This window comes from Ips typographus, linkage group LG9 (assembly GCF_016097725.1).
Source record: "Ips typographus isolate SLU linkage group LG9, UJ_Ityp_2.0, whole genome shotgun sequence".
Taxonomy (NCBI): Eukaryota; Metazoa; Arthropoda; class Insecta; order Coleoptera; family Curculionidae; genus Ips; species Ips typographus.
Genome location: NC_138430.1, coordinates 7886555 through 7912804, shown reverse-complemented (window position 1 = coordinate 7912804; position 26250 = coordinate 7886555). Strand labels below are relative to the sequence as shown.

General features: G+C 34.5%; 1 protein-coding gene across 1 annotated transcript in view; it reads right to left on the bottom strand.

Annotated features, from left to right (window-relative positions):
- The window catches only part of LOC145734306 (semaphorin-2A-like), a 261310-nt gene that overhangs the window by 27178 nt on the left and 207882 nt on the right, over positions 1 to 26250 (bottom strand). Inside the window, 2 exon segments of the mRNA XM_081987598.1 lie at positions 6631 to 6693; positions 19093 to 19144. Coding sequence (XP_081843724.1) covers positions 6631 to 6693; positions 19093 to 19144 — 115 coding nt within the window.

Sequence of the window (26250 nt, the reverse complement as noted above, 5' to 3'; positions counted from 1 at the left end):
CCTAAACTAAAGCCTCACCAAAGCAAAGTTTGTAAAAGTTTTATCGCACACCTGCCTTTATGCGGTATTATATAAACATTATAAATAGATTAAATTATTTGACTCTGTACTGGAATTTTGTAGTTTTGGGGCAAGTTTTGCGTTCTATTTAATAAGCTTACGTAAATATGATAACAATCTAATTTAGTTACATGATTAATTTTTGAAGATGTATAGGCAATTTATATTCTATCATTATTCAGTCACATTTCATACTGATTAGTTTCGCTCAACGTGTATGAAAAAAAAAAAACGTTAGTTTCAACCCCATTAAACTTACGGTATCTAATTTAATCTGGCACAGCGTGAATCCAAAGCCTGAACATGAAAAGTTATCCAGTTATCCACTTGTTCTATAAATTTTAACTTGTAACGTGACAGTTTTACATACTAGCTATTTTATATTCGAGATAACTTTATACGGAACTACCGCGCAGTCCATATACATGCATGCATTTTACTAAATTGGATACAAATCAGCATTAGTATTATTTATTATGCCGGAGTTGGAAACAGTTTGGATTCACTAGAACGGCTAAATTACACTGCGCCATATTTCTCATTGGCCGCCCTTGTTAGCTATTTTGAAACTTTTATACACCCTCCCTTCAACCCCGCTTTACTTTTACACTGATGGAACTGCTGTGGTTGTGATTTATATTCAGGGCGAAAACGAATTATGATAGGGTGTGAGTAGTTTCTATGTTATTAGATTATTACAAATGTTTTGTTTCTAAGAATACAAACTTTCTGATTAGTTGTAAGCATGTTTTGTATGTCATCACAAAATAGACTCAAAATCCGGTATAAACGGTACCAAACGTATTTTATAGTTTTATGAGTGGAATGTTGACAAATATGACATTTGGTCGTCAGTTACAGTTCTGTTCTAAACCTGGAAATTGTCTGTTACTCGAGGAGTTACATAAAAGTCTAAATAATATACAGGGTGGTCCAGTTTTAAATGTCAATAATTCACCAATCCATAGCCAATTAAAAAATAAGTTGACATTCATTATGTAATTTTCCTGAAAAGTGCTTCCTAAGGAAAGTACAGTCCTTCAAATTTCTGTTTAAAAAATCGTTTTTTTTTGTCATAACTGTCAGACCGTTGGAGCAATATTGATCAAATTTGGAACAAGCACTTTATTACAGTCAAAGACCCAAAACTAACCCAACCCAACTTAAAAATTGTCTTGGAAACGAAAAGATGTTTAAAAAATATTATTTTAGCCAGTTTTCATAGTTTCCAGACAAACTAAAGGACTTTAGTTTTGAAAATTGAAATAGAAAAGATAAAAATTTCAGAAGCTTAAAAATTGCGTTTGTAACCAGTTTTCATGCAAATCGAGAGACTTTAATACTAAAAATTGACTTGTAGACATAAAAACTACTTTTTCAAGAATTTGTTACCTCAAATTCATACATTTAAACATTAAAAATTGACTTGAACCCCAAAATGTAACTGAGCTAATGAAAAGTGACATCAGAAGCTTAAAATTTGCATTTGAAGTAAGTTTTCATAATGTGAAGACAAATTTCAATATTTTAGTCTTGAAAATAGTCTTAGATGTAGGACATTGACATTAGATTCATGAAAATTGTCTTGAAAACGAACTTTTCGTGCTTTTTACTTTGCCTTTCATTTTCTTCGAATTCTGGACTAATTTTAGTGCTTTAAAACTGCTTTCAGCTTGGAAAATCGAGTTTCAAGACTATTTTCACCAAGTTATTGACATAGCAAACTCAAAAAAACAATTTTTACATTCTTCATAGACTTAAAATGGCATTCCAAGCTTTGTCACTATTAAATCGACTTCTAGACACCTCAGTGCTAAAAATTCGGGTATTTCTTAATAAACTAGACTGTTTTTAGTGTTTTAAGGCTGTTTTCAGTGCCTCAAATCGAGTTTCAAGACTATCTTTACAAAGTTTTTGACTTATCAGGCCTAAAAGCCAGTTTGTCCACTGACCATAATCTTGAAAATGTTATTTCAAGCTTCTTCACTATTAAATTGACTTCTACACTCATAGGTGCAATAAATTGTAGCATCTCTAAGAAATTCAGACTGTTTTTAAGACTGAAAAATCGAGTTTAAGACTATTTCCAAAAGTCAAGTTTCTTCAGTAATAAAAGTAAAAAATGTTGGTACCAAATGCTACAATAATAGTCTTGAGAACTAATTTTTAGAAATAAAATAGTCCGAAAATTTAATTTACTTCTAGACTTGTTGTCCAGTCCAGAAAATTGAGTTGTACACTAATTAAAGTCTTGAAAATATACTTTTGAACTCTCTTTAGTCCTAGTAAAGTCAGTTCTAGCATTAAAAGTCAACTTTTATATTATTTTTAGTAGTAAAAAATGAGTTTCATGCACAATACATTCTTTGTCTTGATTTCCGGACTTTTTTTAGTTCTTGAATGCCAGTTTCAGACACTCAACCAGGATGGCAGTCTGAGAAAGCGAATCATAAGACCATTCCTAGTAGTAAAAAAGTTTTTAGACTATTCAGTACAAATTTGGACTTTCACAAGTCTTGGATGTTCAGTTTTAAACTATAAAACGATTTTTTAAATTGAAATTTGGAAGACTGTATCTTCCTTAGGAAACCTTTTTCAGAAAAATGACATAATGCAAGTCAACTTATTTTTTGATTAGCTATCAAATAGTGAATTATTGACACTAAAAACTGGACCACCCTGTATAATTGTATGAAATTTCATTCTCTACAGAATTGAGGAGCTACAAAAAAGTGTAAATAATGAAAGTTGTATGACCTCGTATAGTCATAAATACAGACTGAAATAAATAGTCTTAAAGACATTTTTAACATTTACAAGGTGACAACAATTTTTAAATTATGATTGAATTAGTAATTTACTTAAAATAACATTTTCATATGTCTTTATCGACCGGAAATTAAACGAACTTGTGATATCAAAAAATTTTAACTCGTCAGGATGTTCCTGAACATGAAGTAATCGAAAGTTTTGCAGAAAGTTTGCAGTCTTTCTTAGTAGTTTTCACAATTTACATTTTATATATTGGATGATTTTAATCCATAAACTTCAAAAGTTTAGCATTATGTTGGAGGGTTCAAGAGATGGTTTTTCTGGCAAATCACATTGAATTCTTTCGGATGTCTACGTGTGATTGGTCAAGAAAAAGCAGCAAGCTGAAAGCTGCTTTTTTTGACCAATCACAAACTACCCACTGTGCTGTGATTTATGTAAATGCTGCACATGTGGACCTATTAGAATATAAAACATGTCAAACTCTAAAAAAATGTAATGTAATCTGAAACGATCCCATCATGTCGCTGCTTCCTACAAAACAGCAGAATATGAAATATTTGTATTCGTGTAGAATAAAGAAGGCAATTGCATTATTTTTTTGTTAAGCGACGCCTTTTGTTTCAGACAGACGTCGGGATTTGTGACAACCACGAAGGGGGAAGAACCAGAACTGTTTATCCTCCATTTTTCTATAAATATGCAAATGCGCCCCCCCCCCCCAGAAACATTTACATGCTTTTACCAAATGAAATTTTCCAATTTCCGTGTATCGCAGCATGCGTGCGTGTAAGAAATATTAACATACGATGTAAATATTACTGCAGGTACGCTAAATTTTATTCATACAAGTGTGTAAGAGATAAAATGGCAACAAAAAGTTGCAATTTTATCGGTAGACTCGTTCTTGCTGCTGTTCTGGCCTGAACATGATAAAAATATCATTATAGCGATTAGTAACTTGAGAAATTAGTTTAGATCAAAATAGAGTCTAATCTCTAGTTCCAGTCTGGCACAAACACAACAAAAAAAAATATTATTGACCTAGGTAAATAATAATATCAATGTCTATTAAGACACATGACATATGAAATATACTTGACTTAATAGAGACTGATAAATTAGGTTGTCTCTTCATGTCATTGTTTTGCTGGTATCCTAAATCAATAAAAGACACAAAAAGACACACATCTATATAATACAGAATAAATGCTAGAATCAGAGAGATAAAAGAAGATTACTGGGAAAGATTCACCATAGAGATGGAGAGAGAGATATGTACGGAAGCCAGAGAAAGACATGGAGAATGCTAAGGAGGAACAAATTAGAAATCAAGGATATGCAGACCAATAAAATCAATGCGGAAGAATGGAAGTTATATTTCGAAAACCAAGAATAAGTACACAACGACTAATAGAAGAAGAGCAAGAAGAAGACAATGAAATAGAATTGACAGGCAGTACGATAGAACACATCTTGAAACATCTTAAAAAGCGAAAAAGCCCAGGACCCGACGAGATAACAAATGAAATGTTAAAATACGGGGGAGATAACCTACAAAAAGAAATATTAACTCTCTTCAGAAACATCAAAATAGAACAAAAATTACGAAATGAATGGGGAAGCATATTTAAAAATGCCGGACAATTTTCGTGGAATAACGCTTCTCAACATCATCCTCAAAGCCTTCACAAGCAAGGTTTTAGAAAAAACATGTCTACCATTGATGTTATCTTCATTGTGAAGCAAATTACAGAAAAATCTCTAGAGTTCAATAAACCAGCTTATAAGAGCAGTATACAAAATGGGGAACACTTACTTCAATGTTGTCTGCTACGCAGATGATACGATGTTAATTGCAGATTCCGAGACCTTTAGAGATGACTTCATTCCTTTAATCAATCAGCAAAACAATTAACTATGGTCTCGTATCACCAAAAGAGCCAACAAGATGCAAACTGGAGAATGACCAGAAAATTGCAGAACAAGTATATAAGTTCAAATACTTAAAGGTCAGAGGACAAACTATGAAGGCGTCTCAAATATCAGGATGCCTAACTAAGAAAAGCTGCAGAATCAGAAAAGAAGACCTTAGACGACAAAGCGAGATACAGGACATAGGAAGGTGAGTAAGACAGAGAAGAAAATACTGAAATAAACACGTAAACAGATTGGAAGAAACAAAACTTGTTCAAAACTCCAAAACGCTGGACATCAACGTCCGAAAAGGCATAATAGGACAAAACATGCATATGGACACCCATAATAGAAAGAAAGAAGAAGAATAAAAGGACCATCAAAAATATGATTAATAGTGGAAAAAACGCTATATTATCCACGGTTTAGAGAGCTTGTATTAAATCCCTCGTCGCTTTAAACTTGACTTGTCTAAATTAGTATTGCTACAAAAATAACGGTGAATCAAAGCCATGGATGTCACATACCTTATACCTGACTGTAGCTATTAAATTACGTATGGGAGTTGAAGTGAGAAAATTAAATTTTCAAGTCACTTTACACTTAGTAGGTTAAGTAGTGTTATTTGGGACAAATTGTAATTTGCATCCCGTATCGACTACGCCTAGAGTGTACGTAATGGAAGAGCGCCAAGCTCTTCATGCACACGGGCACTTTACATGTCACCAACATTACTAGTTTGATGTCGATCAAGTGTAAATTAGATTACGTTTAACAACAAACAAGATTTCTGAACTGACAACAAAAAATATTTAATTAAATTTGGTATACTGGACTAAAAATGTAAATTCACCCAAAAGCAGAAGAAACTACGCACACTAGAAAATAACAAAGCGGCAGTAACAAAATGCACTGAGACAATCCTTTTGTGTTCTTAACCCGAGAGACGTATAAGACCTTTTAGTTAAATTAGCATTATTTTATTTGCTCGATGTTAAGTCGTCTCCTAAAGATCGTATCTTCCTTTTCATTAAATCTGAAACAATAAAAAGACCCGCGGAAATAGTGTTTTTGTTCTTACAATTAACGGAATTAGGACCCGTGGCAACCAATTCCTGATTTAATTAAACAGCCCTCGACCGGGGGGCTCCTTGAGGGCTGAAATTAAACCTCAAAATTCTGCGCATAGAACGTTGCCGCGAATATTTTCCGTCCTTAAACGAGTACAATTTAAAGTACACTAAGCTATTTAGTTTGTTGTTAAAAAAACTTCAGAGCAAGCTAACTAAATTGGCATCCCTCCAGTAAATTCAACCATAACAACGGTTTCAATAATAGAATAGCACTAACCTAATCAGGTGGTGAATTGTCCCCTCTATCCCATATCCAGGACCTTGAGAGTTAACAAAATATTTGCAATTCAAATTGGGTCACCGTAATCCCAGTTTAAATTAAATTCAATCTCTGTGTTCTCCAGATTGATTGGAAGTCTAATCGGCGAAGAATAGTACGATACGTTTCAGATTGAAATCGAAATCCCAAGTTAATGTATACGAATTGCTCCCTAAAATTTTTTCTCGTAAAGAAAATCTAACATTTTTAGTTCTGGTTACGCCCTGTATGACTTATCAGCTAATAACCACGTTTCTAATGTTGGTATTGCGTGCGATGGAAAAAACGCCTATTCTATTTGGAGTTTCTCGGAAGGAAATTTGTAGTTTACCTTTTCTAAGGTGCATTTTATAAAGTTCCTTCCTTAGATAAGCAAAATGATTTTTCAAAGTGATTCGAGGCACTTTAAGTTTTAAAATTGGTTTTATGCACCAAGTGCAAAATGAATTATTATAGTTTAGTAGAATTACTCGGATAACTTAAACTTACCTCAGATTTTCCTTTAGATACACAATTAGCCACATTGGATGGTTCCAAACTTAAAGCGTCCCTCTGAAACAATAGAGAAAAACAATAAAAATTAATTCAAATCACTGTCTGCTTTATAGTGTGTAGAATACTATACTTTTCCTACGGCTGTGATGATTGATAGACTGAAATTAAGTCAGAAATCACTAATGAAGGTATAAAATGTATTCAACCAAAGTCAAACTGATTTCGCTACTTTTGTACTTCCAGGGGATCGAATTTGACAGTTTCCAGGTTTAGAACAAAACTCTAACTAACGGCCAAATGTAATAATTGTCAAAATTCCACTCATAAATTTATAAAATAAGTTTGGTACTGTTTAGACTGATTTTACTGGATTTTAAGAGTGTGTTGTGGTTTGACAGCTTTTGACGGTTGTCATATTTAAAAATAGACTAAAATTAAGTCAAAAATAGACAACAAAATGTCACTGTCAGTGTCAGAACTGATGATGAAGGCATAAAATGCATTCAACCAAAGTCACACTGATATTGTTCTTTTCACGTATATTTTGTTGTTTTAGCAATTTGACAGTTTCCAGGTTTCCAGTACAGAACAAAAGACAGAGCTGTAATTGACAGCCATATGTCATTTGTCAAAATAAGACATAATAATGTAATAGAAAGAAAAAATAATGTTTGGGAATAAACACATCACTGAAGTCTACTGACAAATGAAGAAGCAAAACGTTTTCATTCAAAACATTTATGCTTCTATTAACGTTACTCCATTTTACTTTGATTTTCTCTATAGTGAGTAATAAGCATATTTTATTAAACAGTCACAGACCAAGGTATTAATTCTACAAAACGCCCTTTTCTTAATGGTTTTACTCTCGATACAGAGAACCGCAATTTCCAATTAAAGCGATAAATAAACCGAACAAATTCTTTAATAAAATCATTCTAACTAGCGCAATGTTTTAATGATGCTATTAGTAAAAAATAATGAGGAAGGTCCTTAAAAACTGCTCTAAATTACTTCGTTAGGATTTTTGCAAGTCTTTTAAACAGCGCACGTTTTCTGCGTTTTATTAATGGTTAACATTATATGCACTTTTGAAGCAACTAACTTAAAAAATTAGTATTAAAAATGTGTAATAAAAAGAATGCAGTTTCTCAGGCAAAGTTTCATATAATAAACAACCATTTTCCAAAGAATTTAATTTACGTCATATTAAAGTTACCAAGCCTAGGCAGGTTGCATTATATTACATCTTTTATAAAGGCAGATAATTTGGCTATCCTCCAGCTATATTATTTTTAAATAGCTCTTTAAACTGAATAGTTGATTCCATAACAGTTAAAGACCAAAATTATGGAACAAATGACTGAATATTTGAGTTTTCCCGTTCTGGATTACAATGAAATTGAAAATTTAAGTCAGACATTTAGGTTTGAAGCGGAAGTTTCAGTAGCATCGTGAAATTGCCCAAGTCATTGAATTAGGATGGTTTTTCAAGGGTTGTTTAGCTTCGAGGAAAATTTTTACGTTCGGTTAAATTGTTGAGTTTTCCCAAGTACTTTTCGACGTTATTTTAGTATACTGGTTTAAAAGTTTTAGTAGTATTTTCTTCGGAGTGCCAGGACAAAGCGAATACTCGATTAGCCATTAAACCACGAAGGCGAGTTTAAAAAGTAATTTCCGGTCCTTAATGAATTTCTTAGAGCCAGTGTATTGATTTGAACACTATTTTTGTGGGTTTTAGATACGGTGGCTGTTTTTCTTTCCTTCCCATCTTAATTTGTAGCTTAGATAAGAATTCCCTGAATTACTAAAAATGTGGTTAAAAGGTTAGACACTATTTTTGTCAAATCCAATAACTTTTTCGGTAATAAACACTCAATTAAGGAAATTAGTGATGTAAGATGAGTGTTTTAGGAAGTTTTTGGCATTCAGATCCAGAAGAAAGCAGTATAAATTAAAAGGAATCAGACCGGTGGAAAAATAGCTAGTTTGTTACCTTACAGGCAATAAAACCTGTGCCCTTCGGGATTGTCTGGATCTCAGTCCTCCAGGCCCTAACACAAGAGGAATAATAGGTGCCATTAGTTCCAGAAGCGGAATTAACTACTTTAATTAGTTTGAGACACCTCGAATTTACGTACGCTGGCTGTCATTGCCGATTTCTACGCCCTGGAATTAGCCCGGGAGTTACAATTCTTCTTCCGGCTTTTGCCGTTAGAAATTAGCTGTTTTCGAAGGTTGCCAGGTAAACAGCTCTGCTATTAATGGGCTTGAGGTTGTTTATTACCTGCGAGAAGTTTAATTAGATTTTCCTCGTTTTTTAGTGAAATTGAGCGATCAACAAAGGAGGGTCATAACAGGCCATAATAAACTAGCACCATACATCTTCGCTAATATATTTTCGGAAGATAATGAAAACAATCCGGGTCCCCTCCATGAAATCAAATCATGAAGACAAATCGCTATCGCGACAACGTTCGGGATAGCTTTTGAATTTTTTAAATCCAATGTATAGTCGCGGGAGGCCCTCACCAAGCCAGATTTAAAATTGTCTTATCTGTTATAAGAAGCGTTTTATTGCCAGCCATTTGTTTTCTGTTTTTTCCGAATGCTCGGATCCTTGATATGACGCTTTCGTTTATGGTTTTTCATTATAGGCCTTTTGTATCGCGGTGACACTGGCAATTTACAACAAAAACGATGGGGAAAGAGGCATAAATTCCATTTATGGAAGTTCTAACATGTGCAGAATTTGCGTAAATCACAAACTATCCACTAAGCTGTGATTTTAAGGTTTCTTAATTATACAGGGTGGTCCAGTTTTAAATGTCAATAATTCACCATTTGATAGCCCATCAAAAAATAAGTTAACATAACAAAAACAATACAGTCCATAAAAGTTTAGTTTCAAAAAATCGGGTACTTGTCATAACTGTCAGATCGCTGGAGGCAATATTTTAATCAAATTTATAACAAACATATGTGCAATTAATACTCATTATGTGATGTTAATGACGTTTGTCGAAACTGTCCAGTGATGTAAATACAGAAAGATGGTTTCCATTTTTCTGCTTTATTCTCTAAGTCACTGTATATTTTTCAAAAATATTTTTTAACTTGTTCAATTTGACAAAAACAGTATCTCATATAAAATTCTGATTTGAAACTTTGTTTACGAGATAATTGAGTTATTACGTTCAAAACAAACCCAACCCAACTTAAAAATTTTCTTGAAAACAGTGAAAATTCACTTACGAAGCTTAAAACACGTCTTTGTAGATAGTTTTCATAGTTTTCAGACAAATTGAAAGACTTTAGTTTTGAAAATTGACTTAGAAACCAGTAAATTTACTTTGAAACGGTAAAAATTGACTTGAGAGGCTTAAAAATTGTCTTTCTAACCAGTTTTCACAGTTTTCAGACAAATTGAAAGACTTTAGCCTTGACAATTGACTTGGAAACCAGTAAATTTACTTTGAAACGGTAAAAATTTACTTGAGAGGCTTAAAAACTGTCTTTGTAACCAGTTTTCACAGTTTTCAGACAAATTGAAAGATTTTAGCCTTGACAATTGACTTGGAAACCAGTAAATTTACTTTGAAACGGTAAAAATTGACTTGAGAGGCTTAAAAATTGTCTTTGTAACCAGTTTTCACAGTTTTCAGACAAATTGAAAGACTTTAGTTTTGAAAATTGACTTGGAAACCAGTAAATTTACTTTGAAACGGTAAAAATTGACTTGAGAGGCTTAAAAACTGTCTTTGTAACCAGTTTTCACAGTTTTCAGACAAATTGAAAGACTTTAGCCTTGACAATTGACTTGGAAACTGTAAAAATTCACTTGAGAGGCTTAAAAACTGTCTTTGTAGTCGGTCGTTATAGTTTTCAGATAAGTTGAAAAACTTTAGTAGTAAAAATTGATTTGTAGCCATGAAAAACTACTTTATCTAGAATTTTTGACTACAAATTCACACATTTCAACCTTGAAAATTGACTTGGACACCAAAAAGTGACTCTGTACTAATGAAAAGTGACATAAAAAGCTTAAAATTTGCACTTAAAGCAAGTTTTCATAATTTGAAAATACATTTCAATATTTTAGTCTTGAAAATAGTCTTAAATACAGAATATTGACAAGTTTTTGACATAGCAGACTTAAAAAACTATTTTAACATTTTCCATAGGCTTGCATGCCACTTCACGCTTTGTCAGTATTAAATTGACTTCTAAACGCTTCACTGTGATTTAAGAGTGAAAAATCAAATTTTAAACTATTTTTATAGTAAAAGTTAAGTTTCAGACTCTTCATTGATGAAAGTAAACAAATTTGCCATTAAAAATTCTACGATAGTAGTCTTCAACGCTAATTTTTAGAATTAAATTAGTCCACAATGTTTCATTGAATAAAAAAAAAAGTTTGAATTGAATGATCACTTTTACACTACCTAAAATCCTGTTTTTTGACTATTGACCAATATTCAGTGTCAAAAATTAACTCGTAAACCTCACAGGTGACCAGATTTGAATACTTTTGAACCATTTTAAAGTAAAAAACACAATAACCCAATTAGACATTTTTGTCAATTTTGAATAACATCACAGCTGGCTAATATATGATGATGTTCTTCAGGAAAATAACATAATGCATGTCAACTTATTTTTTGATGGGCTATCGATTGGTGAATTATTGACATTTTAACGAGCATTTTAAACTGTATTTAGAAAATGCTGAACTCAAAATGGGATGTTGTTAGCGTACGTGACTGTTGATATCTCCGAGAGTTTTTACAGAATTAGAGGTGCATAAAACAAATTTGTTACTGAACGTCTTTAGGATCAATTAAAGCCAACGTTTCAAGTCAAAACATTACAACTAAACCTAAATTGAGAACTATGCAACCAGTTCGGGGCTGTACATCGTGTTTCCCTAAAGTTTCATAATGTATCTCCTATACGCGTCTCTAATTTGCTTTGACACGGTAGATTGTCGCCGAACTTCTGATTCAGCACACCGAACTGGGGAGCATCCTTAATTTGCGATCCTGCTATCGATATCAATTATAATTGCAGAAACCATGTAGGAAATATCTCGATAGCTCTGGGAATATTTCGTTGCTCTAGCGGATCCCGTAGCGTGTTCATTATTTTGAATTGAAAAGCTCGGTCGGTGTGTTTGGACTGGCGTTTGTTCTCGCATGTATGATAATTTTCATTGATCTCTCTGTCATCATTGTTTGCGTTATTGATATTGCACGTGCGTGTTGTACTAATTTTCCGCAAAAGTCAATTATTACCACAAAAAAAGTCTTGAATGAAAAGAGACACCTAAAAGCATTCCCTTATTCGAGGTGGCCTCCGGCAAATATTGACACTTTATCCATTCGTTGTTCCACTCAAGTCTTCGGTGCTTGCTCATCAGCATTGGTTTTACCGGGATAAAGTGTTTTTCTTTCCGTATAAATTACTTTTCCAGTTTTACGAAATCGCACCGTAAAACTTCCCCTACAGCGCAAAAGTTACTCGACGAGAGTTATTTTAAAATAAAGGCTCGTAAAAAGAGTATACGATTTTACTTAAAACTTTAGACGAGTTTCCCCTTATAGGATTTGGACTCAAGTAGCGTTTTGTAACTGTATTAGTCAATTTTATTTTCGCAGCTGGAAACTCATTTTCAGCCACCTAAAAAGTTGCAAGATTTGTTGATATGATTTCACTTTAGGGAAACTATTAACGTTAATGTGGAAATTGGCTGTAACTTTGGTACGTCTAACAAGTAAAGCCTTGGCTCCAAGTGCTCGAGAAATCCCGAACCTGTTTATTAATTCTGCACTCGCAGGAGTGTCAATCCCACATCACATTTGGCCGACAAAATGCCTTCCTTTGGGGGTTTATGTTTTCTGAGTAGAATAATTGAATTTGTGCTTGATTTTTGTATGTAGTACTCAATATCATGGAACGAAATCCAGTAGTAAAACTCCAGCACGTTTTGTATTTAATTAAAGATAACGTTTTACAATTCAAAATAATGGCTTTTTCCAAAACGTTTGACAAGCAGTCAAATTTCATGAAAATTTACTTGCTGGACCATTTACAGTCATTCTAGTTAGTTTTCAATGCCAAACCGTCTGAAAAACAGTTAAATTTCATGAAAATTTACTTGCTTGCCCATTTGCAATCATTTTAGTCCATTTTCAAGACCAAAACATTTGACAACTAGTCAAATTTCATGAAAACTGACTAACTGGACCATTTACATTCATTCTAGTCAGTTTTCAATACCAAAACATTTGAAAAACAGTAAAATTTCATGAAAATTGACTAACTGGACCAATTTTCAAAGCCAAAACGTTTGAGAAACAGTGTTTGAAGCGTCAAAACCGATCCTGAAGATTTCAGTTTAAACTGATTTTTTAAATGACGTGACTCTTTTTAATGTGCAAATTGTGATTCTTCTTTATCGTCAAAACGGAATCCTAACCATGATATGATGTGTATTTGAGAGGTCACATGACCGTTTTTTAGTTTTTAGGGTTCAAATATCATCCTTAACGTCACTTGACAGTTTTTACGTTTGGACTGATATTTTTAAAGTCACGTGATTCATATTAAAACTGGAATTCATAATGTATTAAGTACAAAATTTTGTGAAAATGAGTTAAATCCGGCAGTGATTAATTCAGTTTAGTAAATGTTAATTTTACCTAAATTCGTGAAAAACTCGAATTGAAAATACTCGAAAAACATATCTTTTATACATCAATACAAACGATTTCCTTTGAGCTGTGCTAATTCCAACGAAAACCACACACCGAGTCGGCAACTATCAGGCAGAAATTGTTTTAATATGTGCCGGGAATATTCCCCAAAGAGAAGTTGGAGGGAAAGTTTAAATTTTCAGAAGCTATCAGCAGCCACCAGTCAGCGGCAGGACTTTCCAGAAGTTTGAGACATGCGGATAAGAATAAAACACTAATACGACCCGATAAGTTGGGTGTATTTGTTTTTGACGTTTGAAAGTATATGGTAAATCCGGTTTTTGCGGGAAATCACCGGCAAAAAGTTTCCATTTCCTTCAGCTCAATCAGCAGTTACTCCCTAAGTTAACTTAAGTGTATCCTCTCTTTGTGTATTGGGTAAAAAGAAATTTTCTATTTACTAGAAAGGATATTAAACGACGTAAGGCCTGAAGGGCATCAGGGAGCTGGTAATAACTGTTGTAACTTTATTGATGTCCCTTTAAGCAAACATATGATCGTAAAAGTCCTGCTTTCATTTCCTTTGCTAAAAGGGAAAGTTCATTAATAAAATCAGTTTTGTGAAGTCCCCTACCAAAAACTTTGCTAACACAGCCTAGTATAATCTTTAGCAAAGACAATATTTGCTAGTTTACTGTCATGGGTAAACAATAATCAAAACGGAAATTGAAATTTCTGTAATGTTTGCTTTGTGTAACTGGTTCAATGTAAACCCCATTAAACCTGATGAGAAATTAACCTTAAGTAGTGAGATATTTAAAATTCCAAACCAAAACAAAATCCTATTTAACTGAAAAACCAAAGTGACGTGATTTTCCTTTAAAAAGTGCAAAACCACGTCCAATCACGTAGTAACCGGAATTATTATAGGACCTGGAGTAGTTTAAAATCGAATCGATTCCTGGCACGTCTAAGCTTAAAAGTGATTCTAGAAACAGAATTACTGTTTAATAGTGGAAAAGAGCTGAAATAAGTAGAAAAACTAGTTTTGTTCTACGTTTGCCGGTGGAATATTCGGTTTTATTATTTCGGAGTGGTTGCGTATGAAAGCAGATTTTTAGAAAAAGCCATTATTTTAAATTGTAAACGTTTAATTAAATACAAAACGTGCTGGAGTTTTACTACTGGATTTCGTTCCATGATATTGAGTACTACATACAAAAATCAAGCACAAATTCAATTATTCCACTCAGAAAACGTTTTGGTATTGAAAACTGACTAGAATGACTGTGAATAGTCCAGCAAGTATATTTTCATGAAATTTGACTGTTTTTCAAACGTTTTGGCATTGAAAACTGACTAGAATGACTGTAAATGGTCCAGTTAGTAAATTTTCATGAAATTTGACTGTTTTTCAAACGTTTTGGCATTGAAAACTGACTAGAATGACTGTGAATAGTCCAGCAAGTAAATTTTCATGAAATTTGACTAGTTACGAACTAGTTACGAAAAGTAAAACGTTTTGTCACTCTAAACAGTTTTGAAAAGTGTCACTTTATATGCCAAAATTAGAAAAAATATGTTTATATTATTACTTTCAAAGTAATATAGTTAAAATGTGACATTTTATGTTTTTCTTCTTGTACAATATTTTCTACATTCTCAAGAGGTCTAATGAGAAATCTTATTGATATTACTTATTATATATTTTCATATTCCTGTTTCCTGATGTAGATCATGATGTAGAGAAAACACTACTGAAACTAGCTTGAGGAAAAGAGTAAAATTAAGACAGTAACAGCTTCTCAGCTGAATAAAGCAGACCGCAAACACAACAGGTCATAAAGCATTGACGTACATTATTTAGGGCAATATTTTTATCGAGGCATCCCGGTAAGAAATCTACAAGAGTTGGCTTCCCATAAACACACTGAATCGGAAATCTCTCGGTAATAAAAACGGAAAAATGGCTCGATTAAGGTTGCACGCGCGATAGCCATCTATCACGGAAACCGACACATTCTTAACGTACTTTACCGTTCTATTTCCTTCTTAGATTTACTTACACTATGTTCAGGAAAAAAACTCAATATTGAAGCAAAACATCACAAAATGACTTTAGCCAACATCAGCGGGACGCTAAAAATTTCCTCGCTTTTAATAGATTTTTATATCAGATTTTCCGAACATAAATCTAGACAAAACGTGAATTACGAGACAAAGGCTGCACCATGTATTAACCGTAAGAATTTACGGCCTCTGCAATTGCTAGCCGACTGTGTGTGGAATTAAAAAATACGCCTGGATTGGCAGTTTTATGAACTATCGCCGCAAAAAAAATAATTCCGGAATTTTGGAAAGTTGTAGAGTCGCCAGGCATTTTTTGTGAGCTTTTCAGCAATACTTAGAGGCCTGTAGTCATTCTACAATTATTCTACAGGCCTTTGGCAAGGTTTCAAATTTTTTGGATGGTTTAGGACAGTTGTAGAGTCACCAGGCATTTTTTGAGAAGTTTTCAGCAATACTTAGAGGCCTCTGGCCATTCTACAGGCTTTTGGCAAGGTTTACAATTTTTTGGATGGTTTAGGACAGTTGTAGAGTCACCAGGCATTTTTGTGAGCTTTTCAGCAATACTTAGAGGCCTCTAGTCATTCTACAATTATTCTACAGGCCTTTGGCAAGGTTTCAAATTTTTTGGATGGTTTAGGACAGTTGTAGAGTCACCAGGCATTTTTTGTGAGCTTTTCAGCAATACTTAGAGGCCTCTGGCCATTCTACAGGCTTTTGGCAAGGTTTACAATTTTTTGGATGGTTTAGGACAGTTGTAGAGTCACCAGGCAATTTTTGAGAAGTTTTCAGCAATACTTAGAGGCCTCTGGCCATTCTACAGGCTTTTGGCAAGGTTTATAATTTTTTGGATGGTTTAGGACAGTTGTAGAGGCACCAGGCATTTTTGTGAGCTTTTCAGCAATACTTAGAGGCCTCTAGTCATTCTACAATTATTCTACAGGCCTTTGGCAAGGTTTCAAATTTTTTGGATGGTTTAGGACAGTTGTAGAGTCACCAGGCATTTTTTGTGAGCTTTTCAGCAATACTTAGAGGCCTCTAGTCATTCAACAATTATTCTACAGGCCTTTGGCAAGGTTTCAAATTTTTTGGATGGTTTAAGACAGTTGTAGAGTCACCAGGCAATTTTTGAGAAGTTTTCAGCAATACTTAGAAGCCTCTGGCCATTCTACAGGCTTTTGGCAAGGTTTACAATTTTTTGGATGGTTTAGGACAGTTGTAGACTCACCAGGCATTTTTGTGAGCTTTTCAGCAAATACTTAGAGGCCTCTAGTCATTCTACAATTATTCTACAGCCCTTTGGCAAGGTTTCAAATTTTTTGGATGGTTTAAGACAGTTGTAGAGTCACCAGTCATTTTTTGAGAAGTTTTCAGCAATACTTAGAGGCCTCTGGCCATTCTACAGGCTTTTGGCAAGGTTTACAATTTTTTGGATGATTTAGGACAATTGTAGAGTCACCAGGAATTTTTTGTGAGCTTTTCAGCAATACTTAGAGGCCTCTAGTCATTCTACAATTATTCTACAGGCCTTTGGCAAGGTTTCGAATTTTTTGGATGGTTTAAGACAGTTGTAGAGTCACCAGGCAATTTTTGAGAAGTTTTCAGCAATACTTAGAAGCCTCTGGCCATTCTACAGGCTTTTGGCAAGGTTTACAATTTTTTGGATGGTTTAGGACAGTTGTAGAGTCACCAGGCATTTTTTGTGAGCTTTTCAGCAATACTTAGAGGCCTCTAGTCATTCTACAATTATTCTACAGGCCTTTGGCAAGGTTTCAAATTTTTTGGATGGTTTAAGACTGTTGTAGAGTCACCAGGCAATTTTTCAGCAATACTTAGAGGCCTCTGGCCATTCTACAGGCTTTTGGCAAGGTTTACAATTTTTTGGATGATTTAGGACAGTTGTAGAGTCACCAGGCATGTTTTGAGAGATTTTCAGTAATGCTTAGAGGCCTCTGGCTATTTCACAATGTCTCTATAGCCCTTTGGCAAGGTTTAAAAATTTTTAGATGGTTTAAGACAGTTGTAGAGTCACCAGGCAATTTTTCAGCAATACTTAGAGGCCTCTGGTCATTCTACAGGCTTTTGGCAAGGTTTACAATTTTTTGGATGATTTAGGACAGTTGTAGAGACACCAGACAATTTTTGAGAGGTTTTCAGCAATACTTAGAGGCATCTGGTCATTCTACAATGATTCTACAGGCCTTTGGCAAGTTTTAAATTTTTTTGGATGGTTTAAGACAGTTGTAGAACCACCAGGCATTTTTTGAGAAGTTTTCAGCAATACTTAGAGACTTCTGGTCATTCTACAATGATTCTACAGGCCTTTGGCAAGGTTTACAAATTTTTGGATGGTTTAGAACAGTTGTAGAGTCACCAGGCATGTTTTGAGAGGTTTTTAGCAATACTTAGAGGCTTCTGGTCATTCCACAATGGTACTACAGGCCTTTGGCAAGGTTTCAAATTTTAAAGATGTTTTCAGCAGTTTCAATGTAAAAAAATTTTTTTTCAAATTTTATAAATGCATCAAGAAAACCGCAGCTTGTCCTGTCAAATTGGAATATTCAAAAGCAAAATTATTGAATCAGTATAATCGCTTAAACGTGAACTTCATTTAAATACAACAAAGCTTCCAGAGCTGTTCCGCGTATTTCGCCTATTTCTATTTGCTACTGAGGCTTTTCGTGCAAATTTTAGAGGAAATTGAAATATATTTGTAAAATTAGCTTCGTTTTCCCCGCAGTGGAACTATAGATTCTATTCGCAGAACGTTACTGGGAAATTTGCTATTATCAGATGTTTTGTCAGTCTCTAGTGAACTGTTAATTGTTTTTCAGGGGAACTGCATGATAGAATGCTTTAATACAGATAAAACACTGTAAAATCACGAGACAAAAAAATCAACGTTCAAACTGTTCAATCTTGTATTGCAAAAATCCTAAAAAAATCAATATTTGAAAAGGGTAACTGTCAAAGCTTTCCTAACTTAATAATCTACAATTTTCGATTATTCATTACTGACCTAACTAGCTAATGGAAATCATATAAAATTCAGCACAGGTTAGAGAACGTTTGACTGGAAATGAACTTAAAAACTCGTGCATATTTAACAAATTAATTGTGTTTATTCCAGCTAGTTGACTAATTTACTGAGTTTACTTTAATTGAATCCAGTAATAGATGTAATCAACACTTGGAATTATTAAAACTACATGCAAATCAACTAGGATTAGCCGCATTCCCAATTTCGTGATATTCTTTATAAACACACAACACAATCGCGTGCTAAAAGCGATTGGTATCGTTCAGGGGTGATACACAGACACCCTAATTATTATAATATTCCTACTTTCGACTTTGGGGTGTATCAGCAAACATGCTATAAGTCAATGCAATTCTGTCCGGAATTACTACCTGCACCGGTTGCAGTAACTGGGAACGAGCACGAACTTCCCAAATGCGGGCAATTATCTTTGGAACTAGTTTTTTTGCGGATTTAAGCGTAAATACGAAAGGTGGCAATCCCTGTCGGGGGGCAAATGAAAAACAAACAATAACGGAAAATCGACCGCGCCAAAACAAATTTGGTTATTTTCCAGATTTGATTTAAACTGACTGGACTGTAATGGAAGCCAATTTGTTTAATGAGCAGCCATGTTTTTAATCTAGCGGTTATTTACGATCGTAATTCACTTACCTCACAGCTTGATTGGTTGATATTGCTTAAATTCAGTCGGAATATTCGGTCCCTGGAAAAAAAAACAAAACTTTTGTTAATTCAAAATATATCAACTTTCTTACTGTAATATAAAACTTCTCCGGAGTATTTAACCTTAATACGTCAACTATTCGGGGTGATAAGGGTTCTATAGCGGTCCTGTTTACAAATGTTAGGCAAACTGAACTGAATGCACATTTCGGAGCCAAACCGCGCCTCCATTTTTGGGACATTACTTCCGCATGAACGTGTCTTTGCAGCTACGAGCTGCCTGGCTTATCGTGTTCATGGGGAATGGAGATATATGCAGGGTTGTACGTATTCAAATGGAAAACTTAATTTAATAAATAGTAGCGTTTTTCCTTTATTACAAAACAATTTTTTCTGACCTTACATTTGCAGTTAACTAAATATATCACAGTGATGAGGGATGCGAATTTTGTAATAATGTTTGTGTTTTACTTCAACTTTCTAATTTCACTCTTCTGTTTTCCAATTAAGTTTTGTAATTATTTACTACTAAGCGACTGTTTATCCTCTTCATATTTACTGGTTCCACTTTCAGTTAACTCCTGGCTCTAATCCAGAATACACAAAGCCAAAAAGCATCCGCCTGAGGATTTTCATTATGCTAGTCGTCTCCTAAACATTTTCTAGTGGACACTCGGAGAATCGATGTGCGTTCAAATTGCTTTCATTGCGGACGATCCTTTATTCTTTATGCTCATAATTTGCTGAAACGCTTTTACGTCGCTGGCGCAGCAAAATTCGAAGATTTATATTTTTGTTTGTGCGTTTATTAAAATTTTCCTAATGCCCCTAATGGGAGTTAACCAACTTGAAACACGATCCAACGTACTATAAATGAGAACAAATGCGACGCCCCACATTTCACTTAATTACTGTTGCGTTCGCGTCGCGACGGTTTAAATAAAAGTATTTTCGACCCCGCTATGCTTGTTAATTCATATGGAAACGCATTCGTTTTGTCTGTTTTATTTCCTTTGCTCCTTCTTTCCATACTCAAATTACTACAATAAGTATACCTTGTAGTATTACAGAGAATTTACAATTAACACTGTGAATTATTGAGTAACATAGAGCTACAGCACAGTCATTACTTTCACGACAATTGAATATCTACAATTCAAAATGAATGATTTGCCTAGTTTCCCTGTTATTCTATTAATAAATACTATTTAGGTACTTTAACAATTTAGATGTGGCATGACTAGTATTCTGTATGCTGTAAACAATGACTATTTGTGAGATATTCAGTTATGCTTATACCAAAATTTAACTAGTCACAAGTTGAGGCAACATAAATTAAAGGCCTCTGGCAATTTCAAAACGATTTTACAGGCCTTTAGCAATTGTAAAAAATTCTGGTAATTTTTGTTAGTATTTAGATGTCTTTGGCAATTTAAAAATCCTTGGAAGGCTTATGACATTTGTAGAGACTTGTAGACTTTCAGTACTACTTAGGAACTTTTTGCATCGCTAGACTGATTCTAGAAGCTTTCTTGGAAGGTTTAGGACAGTTGTAAAGATCTGGAATTTTTGGAGGGTTTTTGACTGCTACTGGCAATTTTTGGTGGTATTTAGAGGACTCTGGTACTTAAAAAAATCAGTAAACACGTAGAGACCTCTGGAAATTTTTGGGAGATTTTCAGTACCATTTAGAGGCTTCTGGTCACATTAAAAAATTTTTAGGGTTAGGACAGTTGTAGAAACATCAGGGAATCTTTGGGAAGTTTTCAGCAGTGCTTAGAAGCTTCTGGCCATTCCACATTGATTCTACAGGTCTTTGGTAAGGTTGAAAAATTCTTAGAAGGTTTAGGACAGTTGTAGAAACATCAGGAAATCTTTGGGAAGTTTTCAGCAGTGCTTAGAAGCCTCTGGCCATTCCACATTGATTCTACAGGCCTTTGGTAAGGTTGAAAAATTCTTAGAAGGTTTAGGACAGTTGTAGAAACATCAGGAAATCTTTGGGAGGCTTTAAGAAGTGCTTAGAAGTCTCTGGCCGTTCCACATTGATTCTACAGGCCTTTGGTAAGGTTGAAAAATTCTTAGAAGGTTTAGGACAGTTGTAGAAACATCAGGAAATCTTTGGGAGGCTTTAAGAAGTGCTTAGAAGTCTCTGGCCGTTCCACATTGATTCTACAGGCCTTTGGTAAGGTTGAAAAATTCTTAGAAGGTTTAGGACAGTTGTAGAAACATCAGGAAATCTTTGGGAGGCTTTCAGAAGTGCTTAGAAGCCTCTGGCCTTTCCACATTGATTCTACAGGCCTTTGGTAAGGTTGAAAAATTCTTAGAAGGTTTAGGACAGTTGTAGAAACATCAGGAAATCTTTGGGAGGCTTTCAGAAGTGCTTAGAAGTCTCTGGCCTTTCCACATTGATTCTACAGTCCTTTGGTAGGGTTGAAAAATTCTTAGAAGGTTTAGGACAGTTGTAGAAACATCAGGAAATCTTTGGGAGGCTTTCAGAAGTGCTTAGAAGTCTCTGGCCTTTCCACATTGATTCTACAGGCCTTTGGTAAGGTTGAAAAATTCTTAGAAGGTTTAGGACAGTTGTAGAAACATCAGGAAATCTTTGGGAGGCTTTAAGAAGTGCTTAGAAGTCTCTGGCCGTTCCACATTGATTCTACAGGCCTTTGGTAAGGTTGAAAAATTCTTAGAAGGTTTAGGACAGTTGTAGAAACATCAGGAAATCTTTGGGAGGCTTTAAGAAGTGCTTAGAAGTCTCTGGCCGTTCCACATTGATTCTACAGGCCTTTGGTAAGGTTGAAAAATTCTTAGAAGGTTTAGGACAGTTGTAGAAACATCAGGAAATCTTTGGGAAGTTTTCAGCAGTGCTTAGAAGCCTCTGGCCATTCCACATTGATTCTACAGGCCTTTGGTAAGGTTGAAAAATTCTTAGAAGGTTTAGGACAGTTGTAGAAACATCAGGAAATCTTTGGGAGGCTTTCAGCAGTGCTTAGAAGCCTCTGGCCATTCCACATTGATTCTACAGGCCTTTGGTAAGGTTGAAAAATTCTTAGAAGGTTTAGGACAGTTGTAGAAACATCAGGAAATCTTTGGGAGGCTTTCAGAAGTGCTTAGAAGCCTCTGGCCTTTCCACATTGATTCTACAGGCCTTTGGTAAGGTTGAAAAATTCTTAGAAGGTTTAGGACAGTTGTAGAAACATCAGGAAATCTTTGGGAGGCTTTCAGAAGTGCTTAGAAGTCTCTGGCCTTTCCACATTGATTCTACAGGCCTTTGGTAAGGTTGAAAAATTCTTAGAAGGTTTAGGACAGTTGTAGAAACATCAGGAAATCTTTGGGAGGCTTTCATAAGTGCTTAGAAGTCTCTGGCCTTTCCACATTGATTCTACAGGCCTTTGGTAAGGTTGAAAAATTCTTAGAAGGTTTAGGACAGTTGTAGAAACATCAGGAAATCTTTGGGAGGCTTTCAGAAGTGCTTAGAAGTCTCTGGCCTTTCCACATTGATTCTATAGGCCTTTGGTAAGGTTGAAAAATTCTTAGAAGGTTTAGGACAGTTGTAGAAACATCAGGGATTCTTTGGGAGGTTTTCAGCACTTCTTAGAAGCCTCTGGCCATTCCACATTGATTCTACAGGCCTTTGGTAAGGTTGACAAAATTTTTTATGGGTTAGGTTACTTGAAAAAGCTTCTGGTAATTTTTGGAAGGTTTTTAGTAGTACTTATTAACCTCTTTTAAATTAAACCTTGGCAGTTCTAAAACCTTCTGGCTGTTTTACATTTAGCAATTTTAAGAAATTCTTGGAAAATTTAATACACTTCTGGCAGTTTCTCAGACACTTAAAAAAACGCTTTTTGGTCACATCATCAAAACAACTAAACATTCTGACAAACAATTGTATTAATTTTACGGACTGAACACCAAAGGGAAAACCTAAAAATTCGCCATTTCCTTTGTCCCAACTCGGAGTACTAATGTAGTAAAAGTGTTGTTCTCACTTTAGGTGGCCTATAACGGAGCCTTTAACAACAGCAAAAAAAGTCCTAAACCATGGGAATAAAATTTATTACGTCCAATAAAAAACGACCTCGACTAATATCAAGGGAAATAAAAAGCTAAAGGCACTCGACACTTAGGTTTATCGTTCGCGATTTATAAAAACGCCAATCTACTTCTTACTCATATTCGAGGAAAAAGTGTCGAGACAATATTTCAACCAAAGCTGTTCCAATTAACGGCCGGAAGTAGAAACATGTCTCGTGACCTAAAAAGATGTCGTCCCATTAATTTCCGGACAGAATCTGGTGTCCACTTCTTTGGCTACACTAAGATAGCCGACAAACAATTGAAATGAGCTTTTTCCGTTTCTGGTTAATGTGTCTGGCACCAAAACGGTTGAAAGTTAGGAATATGTACTCTCTAAGGAATTTATTGAACAATATGAGGTGTTTACGTGTTGAGAACCCTCTGGGGGAATACTATCCAGACCGGAATTCATCCAAATTTCAGGAGCGTTAACATAAATGCAATAATCTTAAACTTTCAGTTTAGAGGGACCCATATCGTCTGAAGAGCAATTACTCTCATGGTTCGGTCACAATTAATTTGACTACGGAATTCGGCCCAACCAAGGGTTTCTTGATATATGACTGGCCCTTTAAGGGATTGCCAAATATTTGTATTCGAACCAATAAATTTAAATTTGAGGTCGTGCTAAATTGCTAAAGAGGTTTAATGGTTGCGAATTAGTTTAACTAAAGGCAATATTCTAGTAGTATTAACATAGAAAAAGAAGCTAAATATTAAATCAACTTAACCGTAGTTTGGCTTAACTGAATATTCAAAAGGTTAACGAACTAGATGTAACCAACACATAATAGCACGGTATTATTGTTTTATCAGCATGGTTGGCAACAAAACGGGGGAGTTTGTTAATCCAACCTTCCATTATTCCCCGCAATTATAACATGCATCGGAAGGACACATTAATAATACACATTTTTGTTTCCATTCCTGATATTTCATTAATAAATCGAATCGGCCAATGTTTCGGAACTAAACCCTGATTTTGATATTGTTGCGTTCATTCGATAATAGAATTTAAACATAATTTCAATATTCGACGAAGTGCGGAAATTTCTATAATCAGGACCGAAATATAAATTAAATTCGACCACAAATGAATTGTACAAATAAACAACTAGGTTTTGATTTGATTTTCAGGTAGCGACATTTTGAATAATTATATTTTCCGGCGGATTTTAAAGCATTGACACGTAATTACTACCACTGAAAAATAACAAGCTTATCGATGAGTGTTGTTATCGTTTATGTTGGATTGTGATACGTCATATTTATTTGATTCATATTTCATTTTATCAAAATCAGATTTGAGAGAAATCTGAATTATTACAATTTTCATGCAACCCCTATTTAGCAAAAACTAGTTTGATGTAAATTGTGGTTTGAAATTTGACCACCCTGTATCTCGATTATTTTTGGGAGTTCAGGGAGGTTGACCACTCAAATTTATCGTCCAGTTCAATTTTCCAGTGGTGTGGAGCAAAAAATTGTATCTGAAAAATTGCGTACAGGGTGACCAAAAATAATCACCATACTTTTCTTGCACACCCTATATACTGGAAGCAAGAACGGTCCTGTAAACTTACGGTGTTGGGTTAAGGAGTTGATTGGGAAGATTTTTGGTATTCTGCAATTTGTAACTTTCATCATTTTCGAGTTATTTAGGACAAAAGTTTCAGGAACAAAATAGTCTACAAAAACCCATTTGGAGTGAGAAAATGTCTGTTTTAAGCACATTTTTGGAATTCTCATTAAATTTCCTATCCAACAGCATAAAAAAACACTACAAAATTTAATACAGTCAAGGAGAAAAATGGTGTTAAAACTTGAATTACCAGAAAGACAGTCAGGAACAAAATCGCCTGTAAAACCCACTTGTAGTGAGAAAATGACAGTTTTAGGTACATTTTTGGAATCCTCATTAAATTTCCTATCCAACAGCATAAAAAAACACTACAAAATTTAGTACAGTCAGGGAGAAAAATGGTGTTAAAACTTGAATTGCCAGAAAGCCAGTCAGGGACAAAATTGACTGTAAAACCCAGTTGTAGTTAGAAAATGGCAGTTTTAAGCAAATTTTTGGAATCCTCATTAAATTTTCTATACAACAACATGAAAAAACACTACAAAATTCAGTACAGTCAGGGAGAAAAGTGGTGTCAACGTTTGAGTTGCCAAAAAGACAGTTTAAAAAGACAGTCAGGAACAAAATTGCCTGTAAAACCCACTTGTAGTGAGAAAATGACAGTTTTAGGTACATTTTTGGAATCCTCATTAAATTTCCTATCCAACAGCATAAAAAAAACATTACAAAATTTAGTACAGTCAGGGAGAAAAATGGTGTTAAAACTTGAATTGCCAGAAAGACAGTCAGGGACAAAATTGACTGTAAAACCCAGTTGTAGTTAGAAAATGGCAGTTTTAAGCAAATTTTTGGAATCCTCATTAAATTTTCTATACAACAACATGAAAAAACACTACAAAATTCAGTACAGTCAGGGAGAAAAGTGGTGTCAACGTTTGAGTTGCCAAAAAGACAGTTTAAAAAGACAGTCAGGAACAAAATTGCCTGTAAAACCCACTTGTAGTGAGAAAATGACAGTTTTAGGTACATTTTTGGAATCCTCATTAAATTTCCTATCCAACAGCATAAAAAAAACATTACAAAATTTAGTACAGTCAGGGAGAAAAATGGTGTTAAAACTTGAATTGCCAGAAAGACAGTCAGGGACAAAATTGCCTGTAAAACCCACTTGTAGTGAGAAAATGACAGCTTTAAGCACATTTTTAGAATCCTGATTGAATTTCCTATTCGATAACCTGCAAAAAAACACTACAAAATTTGGTACAATCAGGGTGCTAAAAAATGGTTTTGACAGGTTAAATATGTCATTTGAACGATTAATGCTAAGTCGACATGTGCAAACAATAAGTAGGTTGTGATTGGTTAGGTTAGGTTCTCGATCAATCACCAACTACGAACAAGGCTGATTATCACGCAAATACTGCACATGTGAACTAATAATTTTCAGATATACTTCTTGTTAACGATTTTCGTTTACGACGTTCCGT